The 16423-nt window shown below is 38.2% G+C and overlaps 2 protein-coding genes across 3 annotated transcripts in view; one reads left to right on the plus strand and one right to left on the minus strand.

Moving 5' to 3' along the window:
* Window positions 1-3564, minus strand: part of LOC118223506 (DDB1- and CUL4-associated factor 6-like) — a 37257-nt gene extending 33693 nt beyond the window's left edge. The window contains exon 1 of one of the 2 annotated variants that reach the window (XM_035410144.1): window positions 3027-3564. In XM_035410144.1, coding sequence (XP_035266035.1) covers window positions 3027-3114 — 88 coding nt within the window. In that variant the 5' untranslated portion in view covers window positions 3115-3564. The remainder of the gene's footprint in view (window positions 1-3026) is intronic. The other variant, XM_035410145.1, reaches the window with a different exon arrangement.
* A 1215-nt stretch (window positions 3565-4779) lies between these two features.
* Window positions 4780-10804, plus strand: LOC118222410 (mitochondrial pyruvate carrier 2-like). Its single transcript, XM_035407992.1, has 5 exons — window positions 4780-5159; window positions 7487-7527; window positions 7840-7924; window positions 8640-8751; window positions 9361-10804. The coding sequence occupies exons 1-5, from the start codon at window positions 5060-5062 to the stop codon at window positions 9398-9400; spliced, it is 378 nt and encodes a 125-aa protein (XP_035263883.1). The 5' UTR covers window positions 4780-5059; the 3' UTR covers window positions 9401-10804.
* The last annotated feature ends 5619 nt before the right edge of the window (window positions 10805-16423 follow it).

The following is a 16423-nucleotide window of genomic DNA, read 5'->3' on the forward strand; positions in this document are numbered from 1 at the left end:
TAGGTATGCCAGCTGGCTACACAGCTAGCTAAAAATCAGTACTTAAAAGATCAATGCTTCCACAAATACTAGTGATTGTTTGCCTTTGCTTTAGGGTCATTTTACCTGTTGGTCAAACTCTGTTTCCTCTGGCAGTTAGTCTACAAATGCCCTACGATATTTCAAAAGGAAATGTTGAGGATGTCATTTAGATTTGGAAATAGTAAAAGGACTAGTAAAATGCCAGGCAGCTAAGAAGCTAATGTGTTCAGATGCTTTCTTCAAGCCACTAGCTAGAGCTGCAGTTCGACCTGATGGGAAACACAGCTTCACTTAGATTGGGATGGTATGGCAACCGCCAGGTTACGGCTTGGTGGGGCGGTATGCCCCATACCTATACAGCATCAAGAGTTTGTCACTTTTCAGGGTTTCCTACAGAAATAACCATAATGGCAGACTCTCAGCCCTTAAGAACATTAAATTATTTACCTTATGATTTCATGTAAACACAAAGAATTCAGATACAATTTCACACATCCACCCAATAAAGCCCCAAACTTGCATTATTTTGTGTTTTTCTCCTTCTTTTTCCTGTTGATTTTGTCATCACAAATAATCCAGTCCAGCAATCAATAATTCTCCCTGCTGGGTATCATTTTCACACTTTACAGTTTTGTTTTTGACATTTTGGCCAAGTTTATTGTTAGCTGGCTTGCTAACGGTACCTGCTTTCACAGACTTAGTCGACAGAGCGAGTGTGATGTTAGTGAAGATGGCACCATCATGAAGCACCGAAATCTGCATTGCGATTCAGCCCGGAAGGTACCGGTCATATGGAACTGGAGCCATAGTGCTACCGGGTTTTGGTACCTAACCCAATTCGCGACTGAAGACAGGTACATGACTACAGGGTTGGCCCGAAAACCTCTGACTACTATTGCAGGCCTTGCCCAGCCATGTTCAAAACATAGCCTATATTAGGAAAAGTCATGATGGAGGATTCATAGGGATTTCCATGACGGCAGATTTAGGCTATTGCTTTTCTTAATGACAATCAAATTGACCACTGTGGCATTTCTAGTGTTAACTACTTTTAAACTAGGCTTCTGTAGGTACTTTGCAAATGCCACGTTTTAAAATTAATGTTGGCTAGGCCTACAGATCATCTGCCGACATACAAACAATTAGCAGGTCTATCATGTATACAATAACCCACTGAAAATGCACCATAATCTAAGAGTGCTGTGTGGAATGATTTTGAAAAGCTCAATAAAAACATTGCTCAGTGAAAAATATGTGCTGCCAAATTCGCATACCACACTTCGACACTTTCGACATCTGTGATGTTAACCCACCTAAGAACCAAACACCAGAGGCCAAGGGACCACAGAAAACAAACATCCAACTTCATAGTGAGACCTTGTCAGTGTGAAAGCTGTCCAGCGAAAGCACAAAACAGATTTAACTGGTGAAAAGGTAATAAAATACATGCTCGCTGTAAGCATGGCAATAGCCAAGTGGAACAAAATAGGTGATGTGTTTCGGGACCTAATGGCATTTCCTGAGCCTGAATACACTCTAGTGTAGTGCCTACAGTTGCACAAAAATGAATGTAGTGAAGTGGCCGCCTCTCTCTCCAAGTCTGACAATGCTGTGATAACCATCTAGGCTATGCGCAGACAGCACTAACTGCTAAGTCTTACATGACTATAACTTGCCACTCATTGAAAATTTGGTCATGTGTTAACCAACAAACATACAATCATTAGCACTCACTATGGAAAAGAGGGCAGAATTAATTAATGAATACAGATAAAAATGACATATTTAGGCCTATTAAATAATTATTGAATATTACAAACCTATCCATACATATGTTTGCCCCATTACTGTACTGTATGTTTGTGGGACAGATAAGGTTTAGCCAAATAAGTACAATTGATTTCACAATGTAAAATAAAAAAAATCTAAACAAAATAACATCCATAAAAATAATTAACAAATAATAATAATAATTATTATTATTATTATTATTATTATTATTTTATTCATGCTGTGCTTTCCCACACCCAAAGCAAAGGATGCATAGAATTGTTCAAACATTGTTTTGTTATTGTTTTTTTAAGTATAACACAGCACAGTTGTAGATCATTTCCACTCTAAATGATTTCCATTTCACACTTTCATCTGACACATAAACTTTGAATGACTGCATTCTCTAAAATGAAAAAACACAGGGCCAAGTTACATGAGATAATTTAGGAAACATGGGGTAACATTGTTTCGAAATAGAGGTCGTTTAATTTGTGTGAGGTAAGAAAGCTAATCATTGTTTGTTGTAACTCGGCCTCGTTTTGATATCAGTATTTCAAAGACAGGCCTAGATTTTACAAGATTTTATTTAATATAATTATAGACAATGTTTTGTGTGCAAGAGTAACTTGGATTTTTTGTATGTTGAAAATGTGTTTTTACCTAGACATACACCTATTTATAGCGACAGTAACAGACAACAGAAAGATTTAATTATATAATCAGGAGCTTTGAGACAGGTCTGTCAGGGCTTAGAACAGGTGTAACTACATAGGCTACATGATGTAGCCTAGTTCTAACTCGAGGAATACAAGCTGGCCTTGAGCTGGCAAACAAAGTTAGCCGAAGCTAAACTGCAGTTGAGTAACGGCAAATTGAAATCTACAGTACCTAGCTAGCTAGCCCAACTAAGAACTTCAAATAACCAGTTAGTTGAAATGTGATAGCCACTTGTCAGCAGCAGTAAAATAACGGTGTAAGTTATGCCTACCATAAACTATACGAATTTTCAGTATCCAAGAGAAATCATTAGAGGGTCCCGAAAAGACCAGTGAGATACTTAAAAAAGACTGCCGTTAAACGTGAGAGGGTATCCGACTTCAGTCGTCTGAAATACGTGTAATAATGGGAGGCATAGCTATCAGTCACTTTTGAGAGATTAAGTCCTTAACGAATTCAGGTCCAGCAAGAAACCAACAGGAAGCAATTACTTGTTTGGTTTAATATTTTCTTACCCAAATAGTGGCTCCGGACAGCATTTCGTTCATGGCACCCGATGGAGCGCTTCCTTACGTCCCAAATCAATTTTCCGGAGCAAGACATTGTGCTTGATTCTTCTTTAAAAACCACACCGAAGAAATTGGTAAACTGGCTACTATGTTAGCTACCCATTTGGATCAAATCCTTTGCCTTTTCCAGAGGTACTTATCTACCTATTTTGTTCCACTTGGCTATTGCTACACTGTTTTGACCCGGCTGTCTAATATCCCCTCTTTCTCGCATCGTAAGCCAACTAGCGACGTAACGTTAGCTCAGTATTTCTCAGCAAGCCCGAACAGTGCACTCGGAAAGTGTTCTGGGCTCGATATTTACGTCCCTCCTTCCTAGTTTCCAGGCTTGCAGCCAATAAACTCAAAGCTATAAAAGACTCGACACAAAGAATATTTTTTTTTTAACTTCCGACGTTACTACATTTGGAGAAAGGGGAGGATACGCAAAAAGAGCATACTTCCTAAATATCTACAAACGTATTACATATTTATGTTCGTGTAAATTTGTAGGTGAACAAGTTTCTGTCAATGACCTGACAGCCTGTTCTCCCACGGATTGATTTGAACCGCGTACAATTATAATTTGCGTTGGTAATTTTACGCAACGCATAGCATTGTTATTGGTCCACATTATGGCGAGGAGGAACTTTGATGAATGGCGGCAAATTTAAATGGCTTTTACGTCTATTGAAATAGGCTATTTCGTCCTCCAAAACAAGAGCAGTTAAGTGACACAGAATGACAATCAACGTTAGCAGAACTGATAAAAATGTAGGCTACTTCTGTTTCACAAAACTAAATACCACAAACATAAAATGTGGTATTATGACATTACCAAATACTGATTCCTATCTCTTTTCCAAAACTGTTATAAAACAATCTCAACCAGTGATCGCTACTTTCAGCTGGCCATTGAGGACATACAATGTTGTTGACAACTTTGATTTCCAAAGAATCAGAATGTGTAGGCTACTCACTTGTGACTGCAACACAGTATAGCCTACTATAGTACAGAACTACAACAAATCGCATTCATGTGACACATGGATGCAATTTTGTGTAATGTTTCTGGCCGATGAGGAATAAAATAATGTCATCCGCTTAGATAACAAAGATGCATAAATTTAAAAATGTAAAAGCGTTATTAACCCCTTACGGTGTAAGATTACGTCTTTGGAATGGTCTGAACTGAACAGCCTAATGTTGACGTAACAGTCACTATTGGTAGCCTAAGGAAGTTCTGAAACACTGACAGAATTAAGAAGAAAAAATAAAAGCTGCAATATTTGGTGTATTTTGCTATATACCTGTATGCTGTGTTGCTGTATATTAGCTATTCATTACAGTTACTTGTTTAGCAAATAAGTGCAACGTTTCATCTTGATATGATTGATATGATGCTGAAAATACGTTCAAAACAAGGCTACATTGTCACAAAACATGGTAAATCCAATTATGGAATGTCCATATGGAAAATATTTTGTTGCATAAAGGTAATTTATGTAGCAGTTACTCTATTTACCCTCTGTGGTCAGTTCATTTAAAGGTAATTATTTCGTTTAAACTTGACATCTCCCTTCAGTCGTTTTAAACCTCAGATGTTACGTCTATGAATATCCCTCTAAATCCTGTCTCATCCCGGAATGAACCAATAGAAGCATAGATGTGGTGCTACGTAGCAGACCAATTAAAACACGCCCTTTTGTGGTTCATCAGCCCCCTTGGCAACTCACTATCACGTTTGTACACAAACGCATCGATTCAGTTTTAGCTGTAGACAGAGGGAAGCGCAGGGGACAAAGGGTCGACATCAGGACCCGACGAGTGGAGAAAGCGACCATAATAAAATTCTCCTGTCTAGCTGTCCTTACAATAAAATATTTTGCGCTTTAGATTACGTTTTACTGATCCAGTAGTGTTAGCCTAGTTTAACGAGATACCGGTCATATTGGTTATCTCTCTGTTCATAGCAAAATTTTGTCAATCGACTGGCAGGCATGGCTTCGATTGGACTGAGAGCTTCGTATCACAGGATCCTGGATAAAATCGAACATATGTTACCGGCTAAACTGAGGCCTTTTTACTGTCATCCAGCAGGTAATATATGTATATAACATTTCCTAGCAGCCATAGCGCTCTCGTGGGCATTTTCGGATGTTCTCAGATATTGTTGTTCTCAGACGGTTGTTAAACAATGGACACATCAACCTCCTATTAATGCGACTCAACATTAATACAATACATCAATGCAAACTTAGAATAAAGCATGTATGTCCGTATGTTCGTTTCGCAATAATACTTCTAGCCTGACACATGTTGTTGATGATATATTGAGTTGCAAGCTTCCATAATTAACATGGTGTAGCCTACATGCAACGTTTGAATGATGCGACTGAACGATGCCATATTTTGTAAGCACTACTGTTTAAATCTGCTTATTTTCGGATATCAGCATTGTCTATTATGTGTTGGTAAATAATGTGTGTCTAATATAGAGGTGACTCAAAAACAAAGACTGTATCGGACTGATGTCACTAGCTGTAGATATTCCTTGGTGCTGATTGGCTGAACACTGATAAAAAAGAGGTCACTGTGTCCTGCCCAGGCATGGAGCTTGTCTACAACACAGGAACCCGAGTGTTGCATCGAATATTGTACTGCATCTGTTTCCGTACATAAATAATCTGTATATCATGCATTTCAAAGACTGGCAATGCATTTATTTTGTAATGAGCCATTATGTTTTTATTTTCTGGAGCTAAGGACCTGTAGTTTTGAAACACAGGGTCGTAGGGTTCCATAAAGTAACAGTATGAATTATTATTATTATTATTATTATTATTAATGGAATGAATTAATGGTGCAGTGGGTAGCACTGTCACCTCACAGCAAGGAGGTACTGGATTTGAATTCCGGCCTGGACCTTTCTGCGTGGAGTTTACATGTTCTCCCTGTGCCCTCACTGGTAAGTGTAACGGGAGCCTTAATGACCACAAAGTCAGATAGGTCATCAGAATTAATTCTCAGCATCAGAGACGGCATCTTCTGAACAGCAGGGTTTTTGCATGGATTGCCGAAAATCTTTTCTGAAATCCATGCTCCTGTCACAGATAATGTACAAGCACTAAACACAAAGGGGTGATGGTAAGATGGTAAATAATAATAATTATTATTATTATTATTTTATTTTATTATTATTTTTCTTTTTTGAAGTAACATATTGCATAGGTGAAAAGATACTGGATTTTGAGTCAAGACAAAGTATGGGCCAGATAGCCATAACATTCCATTACATTACAGGCATTTAGCAGACACTCTTATCCAGAGTGACTTACGCAACTTTTACGTAGCATTTACATCGCATCCATTTATACAGCTGGATATTTACTGAAACAGTGCAGGTTAAGTACCCTTGCTCAAGGGTAGAACGGCAGGGCCCTATCCAGGAATGAAATCTGTGACATTTAGGTTACAAGACCAGTTCCTTATCTATTATACTACACTGCATAGCATGCCTTCTTTGGTTAGCTACTGATCTGAGGCCCAAAAAGAGATATCTCTCTGTTGTAATTTGAAGCATGTGTTAGAATGTAGTACAGTATTGTTCAAGTAGCTTACTACCTCCTGGGGTCCAAATAATGTTTGATAATCATGCACATAGGTCAATGATTTCCCACACTGTTTATAACATGTTAAGATCCTACATGTGTAAATATAGAATATGTTCTCTTAAATCATGCTTAATTTTAGGTCTACTTATTGTTACCAGTAAGAGGTATGCTGAAATAGTGCAGGTGCAGACTTGGATTTTTTTATACGTTAGAGAAGTGTTCTTCGCATGTCCACAGACCAGCAGGTCAATAGCCCTTCTGTAGAATTTGATGTGACCTCACAGTGTAGAGTCCCACCCAAGCATCCCTCTCTTTGTAGCACTTTTGGACTGGACTGTTTCTCCATTAGCTCAATGCTGAAGAGAACAATTATTCAGCCACCAGGGATATAGTGTTTCAGGTGCAATCTACTAGGCTTCCACAAAGAACAGTAGACTACCTTTTGAAGGAAGCTTGGGAAGAAAATGCACTCCCTTTGATTAAAATGAGCTGTGTGCAGCTGTGTAAGATTGCACCTCAGGTATAATTTTACAGAAAGCTTTAGCCTTTGGGGGGGAGGGGATGTGCTTCTTAACATGGAGTGGGGGATGTACTTGTGAGAACTATTGGAAGGAAGTGTTGACATGTCCATCAAAATGATGTTGTGGATTCTTTACAGCTTGAAGGTTGTTTACAGTATAGCCTGATCACAGTGCAGAGTGGTCATTTTAATTGTGTTAAAGCACAGTTATCATGCTGTTGTGATCAGTGTAGGCTACATATTTGCTTGAAATTTTTGCTAAAGCCGCTTCTTCTGATGTCTTTCTTCAACAGGACCCAAGACAGTTTTTTTCTGGGCACCCATATTTAAGTGGGTAAGTTAAGTGGTCCGATTAGTTGCCTTTTCAAACTGATTTAAAATCAGGGTTTTCTTCCCCCCATAAACGAGCTAGGGTGCATCACCCTCAAACCCCCAGCACCATTATATATATATGGACACATGGAGTATGACATGAGGCAAATTGTCCCCTTTCCCCCCAAACCCATCTGCATGTATACTATCCCCGCATTTGCACCCAGTTCTGCAGAAATAGCACCTGATAATGATGCATTTTGTACATTGGCATGGGTGTAGTCCTGTCAGTGGGACTGTGTGTGAAACCCTCTTTCCTCCGTCTCCTCCTCAGGGCTTGGTTCTGGCGGGTTTGGCGGACATGACCCGGCCCGCGGAGAAGCTTAGCCCCTCCCAGTCAGCAGTACTGACGGCCACAGGTGCGGTATTCCAGGGAGGGATTGCACATCGGCGCCCATGTTTTTTTGTCATTTTATTTAATTTCACAGCTCAACGGACACGAGGATATGTTTTAGAAAAAGAAATATCTGAATTTCATGATTACGTAAGACCCAGGACTACCCAGGGGTTGCGATGTGGTAAATTACTCTAGCATGGGTTGTAGACACTGAGGACTATGCAGCTGACACTCACTGTCGACTATGGCTGATTTTTGTCCTTCAGGACCATGGACAGTGGTGGTCTGACCTTCTGTACATGCATGCACAGCTGAGGTTAATTGGTGATTAGCCTAGTTGTAGCTTACTACTTTTGCCAGGACTGGTTGTAAAGGCAGGCACTGCTTGCTATGTCTGGAGATGCTTACAAAGGTATAGCATCATGGTTCACCTTGCTCTTCTTCTTCCTACCTTTTCAAATCAGAACATTTTGGTAGTTTCTGTTTCATCCACCTTCATTTTTTGTTCCTCTTTTCACTGTGAACAAGATTATTATTTTTTTTTAATCGGTGTGTGTGCGCTCATACGTGTACATACATATGTTTGTGTATGTCATATTTTTTTCATTTTTCCAAGCTGTTACCTAGACCCTAGGTTCAAGGGTACCTAGGTTCAGTTTAACACCCAAACATATTATTGGGACAATTTTTAACAGCAGAGTATACATACATTCCTTTAATCTCTTTAATCATTTCAGGTCTGATCTGGTCCAGGTACTCCTTGGTGATCATTCCGAAGAACTGGAACCTCTTTGCTGTCAACTTCTTTGTTGGTGCTGCAGGCAGTTCTCAACTCTTCAGGATATGGAGGTGAGTGAGTGTGTGTGTTTGCATGTGTGTGTGTGTGTGTGTTTGTGTGCATAAATGTAATAAAAAGTTTATCTGATTAAGCCAACCATGTTGTTTGGAGCAAAACTTACCATCCTTACAAGCTTACTGCAGGGGGCAAAACTCTAATCCGTACTTATGCTGGCTTTTGTTTCATTCAGCACTGGGCCCTGTTTCACAAAGCAGAATTACTGAGTTAGCTAGATAACTGCACAAAGCAAAACCCGGAACCCTCCAAGTCTAGAACATAGACTGATGTAAAAAAAGCTGCTCCGGGTTTTACTCCGTGCAGTTATCCAGCTAACTCCATAATCCGAATTTGTGCAATACCCCCCTGGGTCACTTATGTATCCAGATTGAATTGTTTTCCTTCATGGATACATTCAGCTGCATCTTGTGATTTAAAAACCATGTCAGATCAAGTAAACGATTGAAATAATTAAATGACTAAGACCAAAAGTTGGCACGGAATCCTTAAATGGATTAGCAATCATCACACACTCCTGTCTCATCTGTAATTTGATCCCCTTTGGTTAAATTGAAGGAGGGCCGGCTTCTGTGTTGATGAAACATATCACTCTCTCTTCTCAGGTACAATCAGGAGCAGAAGGAGAAGACAACACAGACATAAGCTGCTCCCTTATTGGTCCAGTTCTGTGGACTCAGTGCAACCCCACACCACTGGGTGTCACACCTACCGCCCCACAATATCATTCTATCCTGCAACAGAGGAAATGAAATGTCTTTTTTTTCCTTAAGGAAAAAGTCCGTGCCACACTTGAGAATGGCGCAGTCACTGACGCACACTAATTATTTAAAGAGTTAACAATAGTAACTGAAGTGTTTTATCTCACAGTTTATTTTGTATGTCAATGGTTCGTTATTGATTTAGCTTCAAATGTTTGCACTTATTTTTCATGTAGCAGGAATGTGGTATTTCCCAATTTGAGGGTTCTTCATGCAGTACGGTTAGCTTCCTTGAAGTGAAATTCCTGGTTTGAATTGAATAACGTGAAAAAAGTGTAGTCTCCCAGTATAATTTAAAATGTTTTTCTTCTTTATTTATTTATATTATTTGTGTAATAATGAATCATTTATAGAGTGATGGCATTAGGTGTAATGAAAGTGTGATACAGATTAATTCCCACATCAGCGTTTTAAGACCTTCATCAGTTTTTCATTTCATGGAGCTGTTAGAAATGTAGTGATTACATGGCTGCCTATTTTGTAATTTACATATAATCCTTCATTATTTTTTTGTGACTAGTTGGCAAGCAGTTGTGATGGTACAAGGCTAAAACACTGTCATTGTAACAGTGTATTGTTTTCTTATTTATTATCTGTTTTGTTTATACATTTTAGTTTTAACATTCATAATTACAGATGAATACAGTTCAGTCAGTTCCTTGCCAATGTGGTTACTGAACAGCTGAAATAGAAATTGAATTAGTGACTTAAAACCTCACTTACCTGTCATCTGCTTGCTAACCACAGCTAAGATCAATTTAATACTAGTATATTTCTAGTATCAAGTTACATGACATGGGTATGAGTAAAAATGTATAATTGTGGTTATGATTACTAGTAGTGCAGTCCTAGGGGCCATGGAAAATATAAGAACCAGAGAACTAACACCTGAAATAAGCTTATGAAGGCATTTCCTTTCATACACTGAATATACCCAGAAGAAATTGCCTTTTGAGTTTGTATGTTGAGAGATTATGACTGTTATTGGTTAGTGCGTACTGCAATAACATGCAATAAGTAACTAATTTTTAAATGGGTGCACTGATTCAAAGCTGTGAGTGCAATAACATTCAGGCAAACTGACAGCAATAAGACCAACCAGACATGAACTTCTTTCATATTTACCACATTAATGATGTGCAGCAATTTAAGCAGATACACCCAGATATGGGCTTAGTCTGCCAACAATACCATTTTATGTATTGTATATAACAGATAAATAACTATATACATTCAGTATCACATTCATGTCTTTCTAACGATTCAATAAAGCTGAAATTATATGTAAGCTTGCCTTGTGTTCAATGTATTCATGCCATTCTAAGTGAAAATTTGGCTAATTGCATAAATGGAGCAAAGGACTAGATGGGAGCTTGAATGCCAAATTGATGTGGGTGCTGGCAAAAGGCATCTCCTGGAGAACATTAGGGCTGTGGATCACCAGGGCCAGGAGTGAACACCACTGCCATTTTACATTCTGTCGGTGTATTCTGTCAAATTACAATGGCAATTTGCCCTTGTAATTATGCTGTGTATCTCTTTAGTACAGTGAAGTATTTATGTCTCTTTTTTTTTACCTCACCTGCTATTTAAATGTTTTTCGTTCAATATGTGCGAATAGATAAAATCTAATTTTATAAGAAATCTATCAATTCTATCAATTTAAGCATTTAACAGGTACTTTCAACAAATGCAACTTAACACAACTAAAAAGAGCTAGGGAAATGTGCAGCTATAATAAAATCAATACTGCGCATATTTCTTAGCCAATCTCTTCCATACCCCTTCACTCATTGGCTTAAGATGTTGTGCATGATTTCATCTTATAGAAATACATTCTAATGCGCATATTGGATTTCCATAACATGCGCTCTGTGTGAGATATGATATTTATTAAATATCAAATAGAAAATGAATTGTTTCGTTGTAATTACAATTATAATTTAAAGAACAAAGCCAGTTATTTCTGTCCTGAACTCATAATGACCATAAATTATATATTTGGCTTATATCCAAAACTCATCTTAAAAACCCTAAATGTAAATAAAGAGAAAACTACCACAGAGAAAAACACAAAATGGTATAATTGTATTTACTGCACTGTTCACATTTGTATTGTTTAATAAATTAAGTCCTTAAGTTAACATGTCTTTGGATAGCAGTCAGGAAGCCTGTAGAGACCACTAGGTGGTAGAATTACTCTATTTGATTGACCCACTGCAGTCTACACTCCCTGTACAAAGGGGAAAATCTGCTGTATTCTTTTTTTTCTTTTTCTTTTTCTTTTTTTGTATCCTGCAGTGGTCTTTGGATTGTAAATACTGAGTTGTTAATAGCTGCACATGCAGTACCTGCCATTGCCTAGGTATGTTTTACTACAAACTTGAAATGGTATATTGTATGAGTTCTACATTTAACTCAAATTGCATTTGATGTGAATACTGCACACATGGTAAGCATTACCTAAAAGGTGGCTTATGTGGAGGAATTTGTATTCCATATTATTAAACAGATGAACTATCGATGGAGAAAGCATCAATGATTAAAAGTCATACATTTAAGCAAGCAGCTTTGTGTTTTTTGATGCGGCTGTTTGATTTGGTAAAATAGTTATTTTTTGCTAAAATGGAGAACATTGCCACACAGACATAAAGACCACACAGAGGAGAGACAGCAACTGTGTCCTGCCCAAACATTTCATGTGTAATACAATCATAAGACAGGGACACGAGTGCTTCAAAAACCTATTCTTCCTCTGACACAGAATAATAACCAGGGAAAGAATTATGAAATGTGAAAACAAATCATTGTGTATGATGACAAATATATTGGACTCTTAATCTTATATATTTATGAAGGTTATTGAGACAATGAACACATCCACATAATAATTATTCTCATTCTTAATTTGGTTTGCTTTTATCAGAAAGAATGCACACAGAACACATCAGCTGCAAATGCACGATGCACAATTTTAATGGCTAAAAATTCAAGCGGTGGCATGGAGAAGCAGCAAAAAAAGAACATGCAGTCATTTGCTTTTGGATCAGAACCTGTCATTTGAAAATTAAAGCAAATAATTATTTTATTTTAATAACTTTCTTGTATTCTCTTATATTATGAGTATTTAAGTAATTATGCATTAATATAGGTTTTTTGCATTCATTTTCATTTTTATGTTTTACCAAATCAATCTACAATGTGGTGAATTCACAATAGCAGTTTCTTATGAACTTGTTATTAGGTAGCTTGATTTTATAAATCAGTCATTCCAAGTAAAACCAAAATGATCCATCTCTGCATTAACATAGTTAATGTTCTCTGTGTTTACCCTTCCTTTTAGTAGAGGGAGGGGGCTGTGGCATCGCCTGACAGGGGTAATTGAACAGGCAAACCCTCCATTGGCAGTTGCCCAGGCAACAGAGGATGACTCATCACAAGTTGCTCTGTGCAGGCTGGTGTGTGCCGCAGCAAAGTCAGTGTTCTTTCATCTTTGACATCATCTGTGCTGGATTCTATCCTCATAGAAATACATTCTCTATCCACAGAAAATCAATTCAAAATACAGTACAACATTCACCGTGAAGGATATTTACCCTAGAACATACATACATACATTCATATAGACAGTCCACAATAATTCACACCTTTGATAAACATGAATAAACATGATTGTTGTAAAATAAATAATGCAAGTACTATGGTATATATGAAACATGTAAAATATACTTTAATAATGATTCACTGGAATCACAATTTTCTCAAATTATAAATGCATTTAGTAAAACAATATGTGATAAATATTCATACCCCTATTTTCAGTTCTTTGTGCACCCTCCCTTCATAGATGCAATACTACTGGGGGAATCCACAAGAGGACTGTGATGCTTTAGCACCTGTTAAAGCACTGTTAAACTGTTGCAAGATTAAGAAAGAACACGTATGACTCACACAGCAGTGGATGAAAAGGGCAAGCAACTGCACTACTCGGGAAATAGCGACACAGTGCACTGTCTGGCTTGTGAATATTTCAGTTGTGTTATATGCATAAATTTCAGCTCCAAAACGTTTCATTTGGACCTTAATATAGTACATCTCTGATTCACAATAATGATCGCAAAATAACACCGACAATGAGATTGGATTTTTAAGACAACCTAAAACCTACTGATAATGCAACACAGTCTGTTTCACAGCCATGCAATGCATAAACGTGTGAATGACCATGACAGCCATTATAGTCACAGGAGGAACATAACATAACATAACATAATGACGACAACGAGAACAATGCTCGCCATTTTCCTGACTAAATTAATGCTCTGATTACCTACAGACTAGATGGAATCTAACACCGTATCAAGCCTAGTCTTAAAAATCCACAGTTTCTGCCTCTACTACGTGACCTGGCTATTCCACACATTGACTACTCTCTGCATGAAAAAAATCCTTCCTAACATGTTTTGTGTGCAGGAGAGTAGATCTTCCAGAAACAATCATTACAAGCATACTAGACTTGCTTGATGACATCAAACTTGCTCCCTATAATATGTTGTAAGTTTAACTGCATCTGCTTTAAGTGTTTTGAAGCATTGGCTATTTAAAAAAAAATGTAGTCTCTTTGTACTTATGATTTTTTTTACTCTCAAACAAGCAGATCATTTCAACAAGTCTTTTCTGTGCCATGTTCTGTGATCAATATGAGCTGTGCCCCTAAACTGGTATTACACAATGGTTCCAGCAAACTAGTATTTGGTGAGATGTCCATCTCCATGACAGAAAGTGAGGTATTGGCAATGGTATAATAGCAATGAAGATCTAACCCTTTCTCCCATTTTTGCATTCCTTAGGAATGTTGTCTATGCTAATTTCTGCTTAAACAATGCTTAAAAATGTTTTAATAACTCCCACAAGTTTAGATACTTTAGGGAAGTTGCTTGGCAAAATGCCACTCACAGGTGCATCATTGCAGGCAAAAATGGACTGCATTTGGCATGATGTCTTTTGAATGTTCCTAGGTATGCTTTTAACATTCAAATTGAATTCCAAGACAAATTCAATTTTCACGTTGTTGAAATCCACCTCAGTATTCAACTGCCATGTCCATGTCATTCGCAACTGAAAAGCAATTTATGGGCTTGATAATATCTTGTCTATTCTGAAATTCTTCGTTTTGAAATTTCGAAGCTCCATTCCAGGCTATGGCACTGAAGGAACAGCCTCCCTTCAAATCTGATGTAATTGATTTTCCTTGAAAAATGAATAAAACGTGCAAAGCATGTTTGTATGCGCCATCTGTTGCGGCCAGAGACATTCTGTCAGTCGACTTAACCAGTTCCTGTTTTTTTTCTTTGTATCAGGAGCCTGTGGCACGTACTTATGCATACGTTGTTTTGTAGGGGACAGCACTGTCATTTCTTGCATGCTTATTGAGAAATGCATGTACAGTAATGTTGGGTTATACAATTTTTCTAGTGGAATGTTAGTATTAAAAATGCACTGTGCTTATGAGCTGTACGTTCCAATTTAACCACAAATGTTCAATCCAATTAAAGTTTGGAAACTGAGATGCCCATTGCAAAACAATAATATACTTGAGAATCTTTATCTTGCTAGAAGATCCAACTGCAGACAAATTCCAGCTTGCTGCTAGAGGGCACTCGGTTTTTGGCCAAACTATCTTAGCACTAGGTGGAATACATGTTTCTTTTGGCCCTAACAAGCGCCGGAAGCCCAGAGCCATTAAAGATCCCATAACATGAAAGATCAACCACCATATTTCAGTGTAGTTATGAGGAGTTTAAAAAAGAAAAATCGTACTACCCACACCAAACACCAAAATGTTGGTCTCATTTGACCATTACATCTGGTTCTAACTTAAGTTCCAGTGTTGTTCAGCCTTCTCCAGATGCTTTTTGTTAAATGCCCTCAAAAGAGGCTGTTTTTTTGGGGGGGGAGGGGGGGACTTCCTATCTCACAGTGCAGGTGGGGGCAAGATACACCAGGCATGTTTACCACCGTTCCAGTGGTTTAGGCTTATTAATAATTTTATTAATTATTGCTTTAATAGTGAAAAATGTACCCATCCTCTAACTAGTGCAGATCAACAAACCTTTGTATCCTTCTGAGGGTTCTTTGCATATTCTGTGCTGGTGGATGACACACGGACTTTACATGCGTGTTTTGTAATGACCCAATGAAACCGGAATCCGTGGGAGGCCAGAATACCGCTCCCTGAGATCAGTTGTGGAACATTTGTGCAGTAGCTGTGACACATATTTTTTTGAGAAAAAATATTATTTGTTAAAAATGTTTTTCTGAACAATTGTACTTGTATAAAATAATATAACTTTCCAATTTTTGAGCATACAAATATAACTCATTAATTGCGTTTTTATTTTATGCAGCATCCTTTGCTCATTTTTTATCAAAGATGTGAATAATTTTGGACTGCTCTGATTCACATTTAGCAAAGCGTGGACTGTGCAGCCCATTCCCATGGGTATGCATGTTTACCTTGCTTTTTGATTAATGGAGTACAGACAAGGACGACACAAATAGATTGCAGAGTGCCAGGTTTCAGGAATCGAGCATGATGGCCTCATCCATTATAGCTGCTAGCGAATTCCTACTGCAAGCTCCCCTCTTATCCCTCTCTCCCTCCTTCATCTTTTCTTTTCACGCTGTTCGCTACATCGCACATCTAGAACCATGCGATAGATGTGGCGCTAATGCACCAGAGATGACATCAGCAGTGTCTGCCATAAACTCCCCGGGCGCGTTGCAGTGGCGTCTGTGAGTTGTGAATCACCCGGGCGTCTGCAGCCACCAGAGCACTGTGAATCTCCTGGGTCCCTCAAGCGAGCGATATCATCAGGGCCCTGCAGATCCAGCTGATCCACAGCAG

The sequence above is a fragment of the Anguilla anguilla genome, chromosome 3, assembly GCF_013347855.1.
Source record: "Anguilla anguilla isolate fAngAng1 chromosome 3, fAngAng1.pri, whole genome shotgun sequence".
NCBI lineage: Eukaryota > Metazoa > Chordata > Actinopteri > Anguilliformes > Anguillidae > Anguilla > Anguilla anguilla.

Coding starts and splice junctions, on each gene's coding strand:
- LOC118222410 (XM_035407992.1), top strand. CDS start 5,060: ATGGCTTCGATTGGACTGAGAGCTTCGTATCACAGGATCCTGGATAAA. Junction 7,925..8,639: donor AGCAGTACTGACGGCCACAG/GTGCGGTATTCC, acceptor TAATCATTTCAG/GTCTGATCTGGTCCAGGTAC. Junction 8,752..9,360: donor CAACTCTTCAGGATATGGAG/GTGAGTGAGTGT, acceptor CTCTCTTCTCAG/GTACAATCAGGAGCAGAAGG.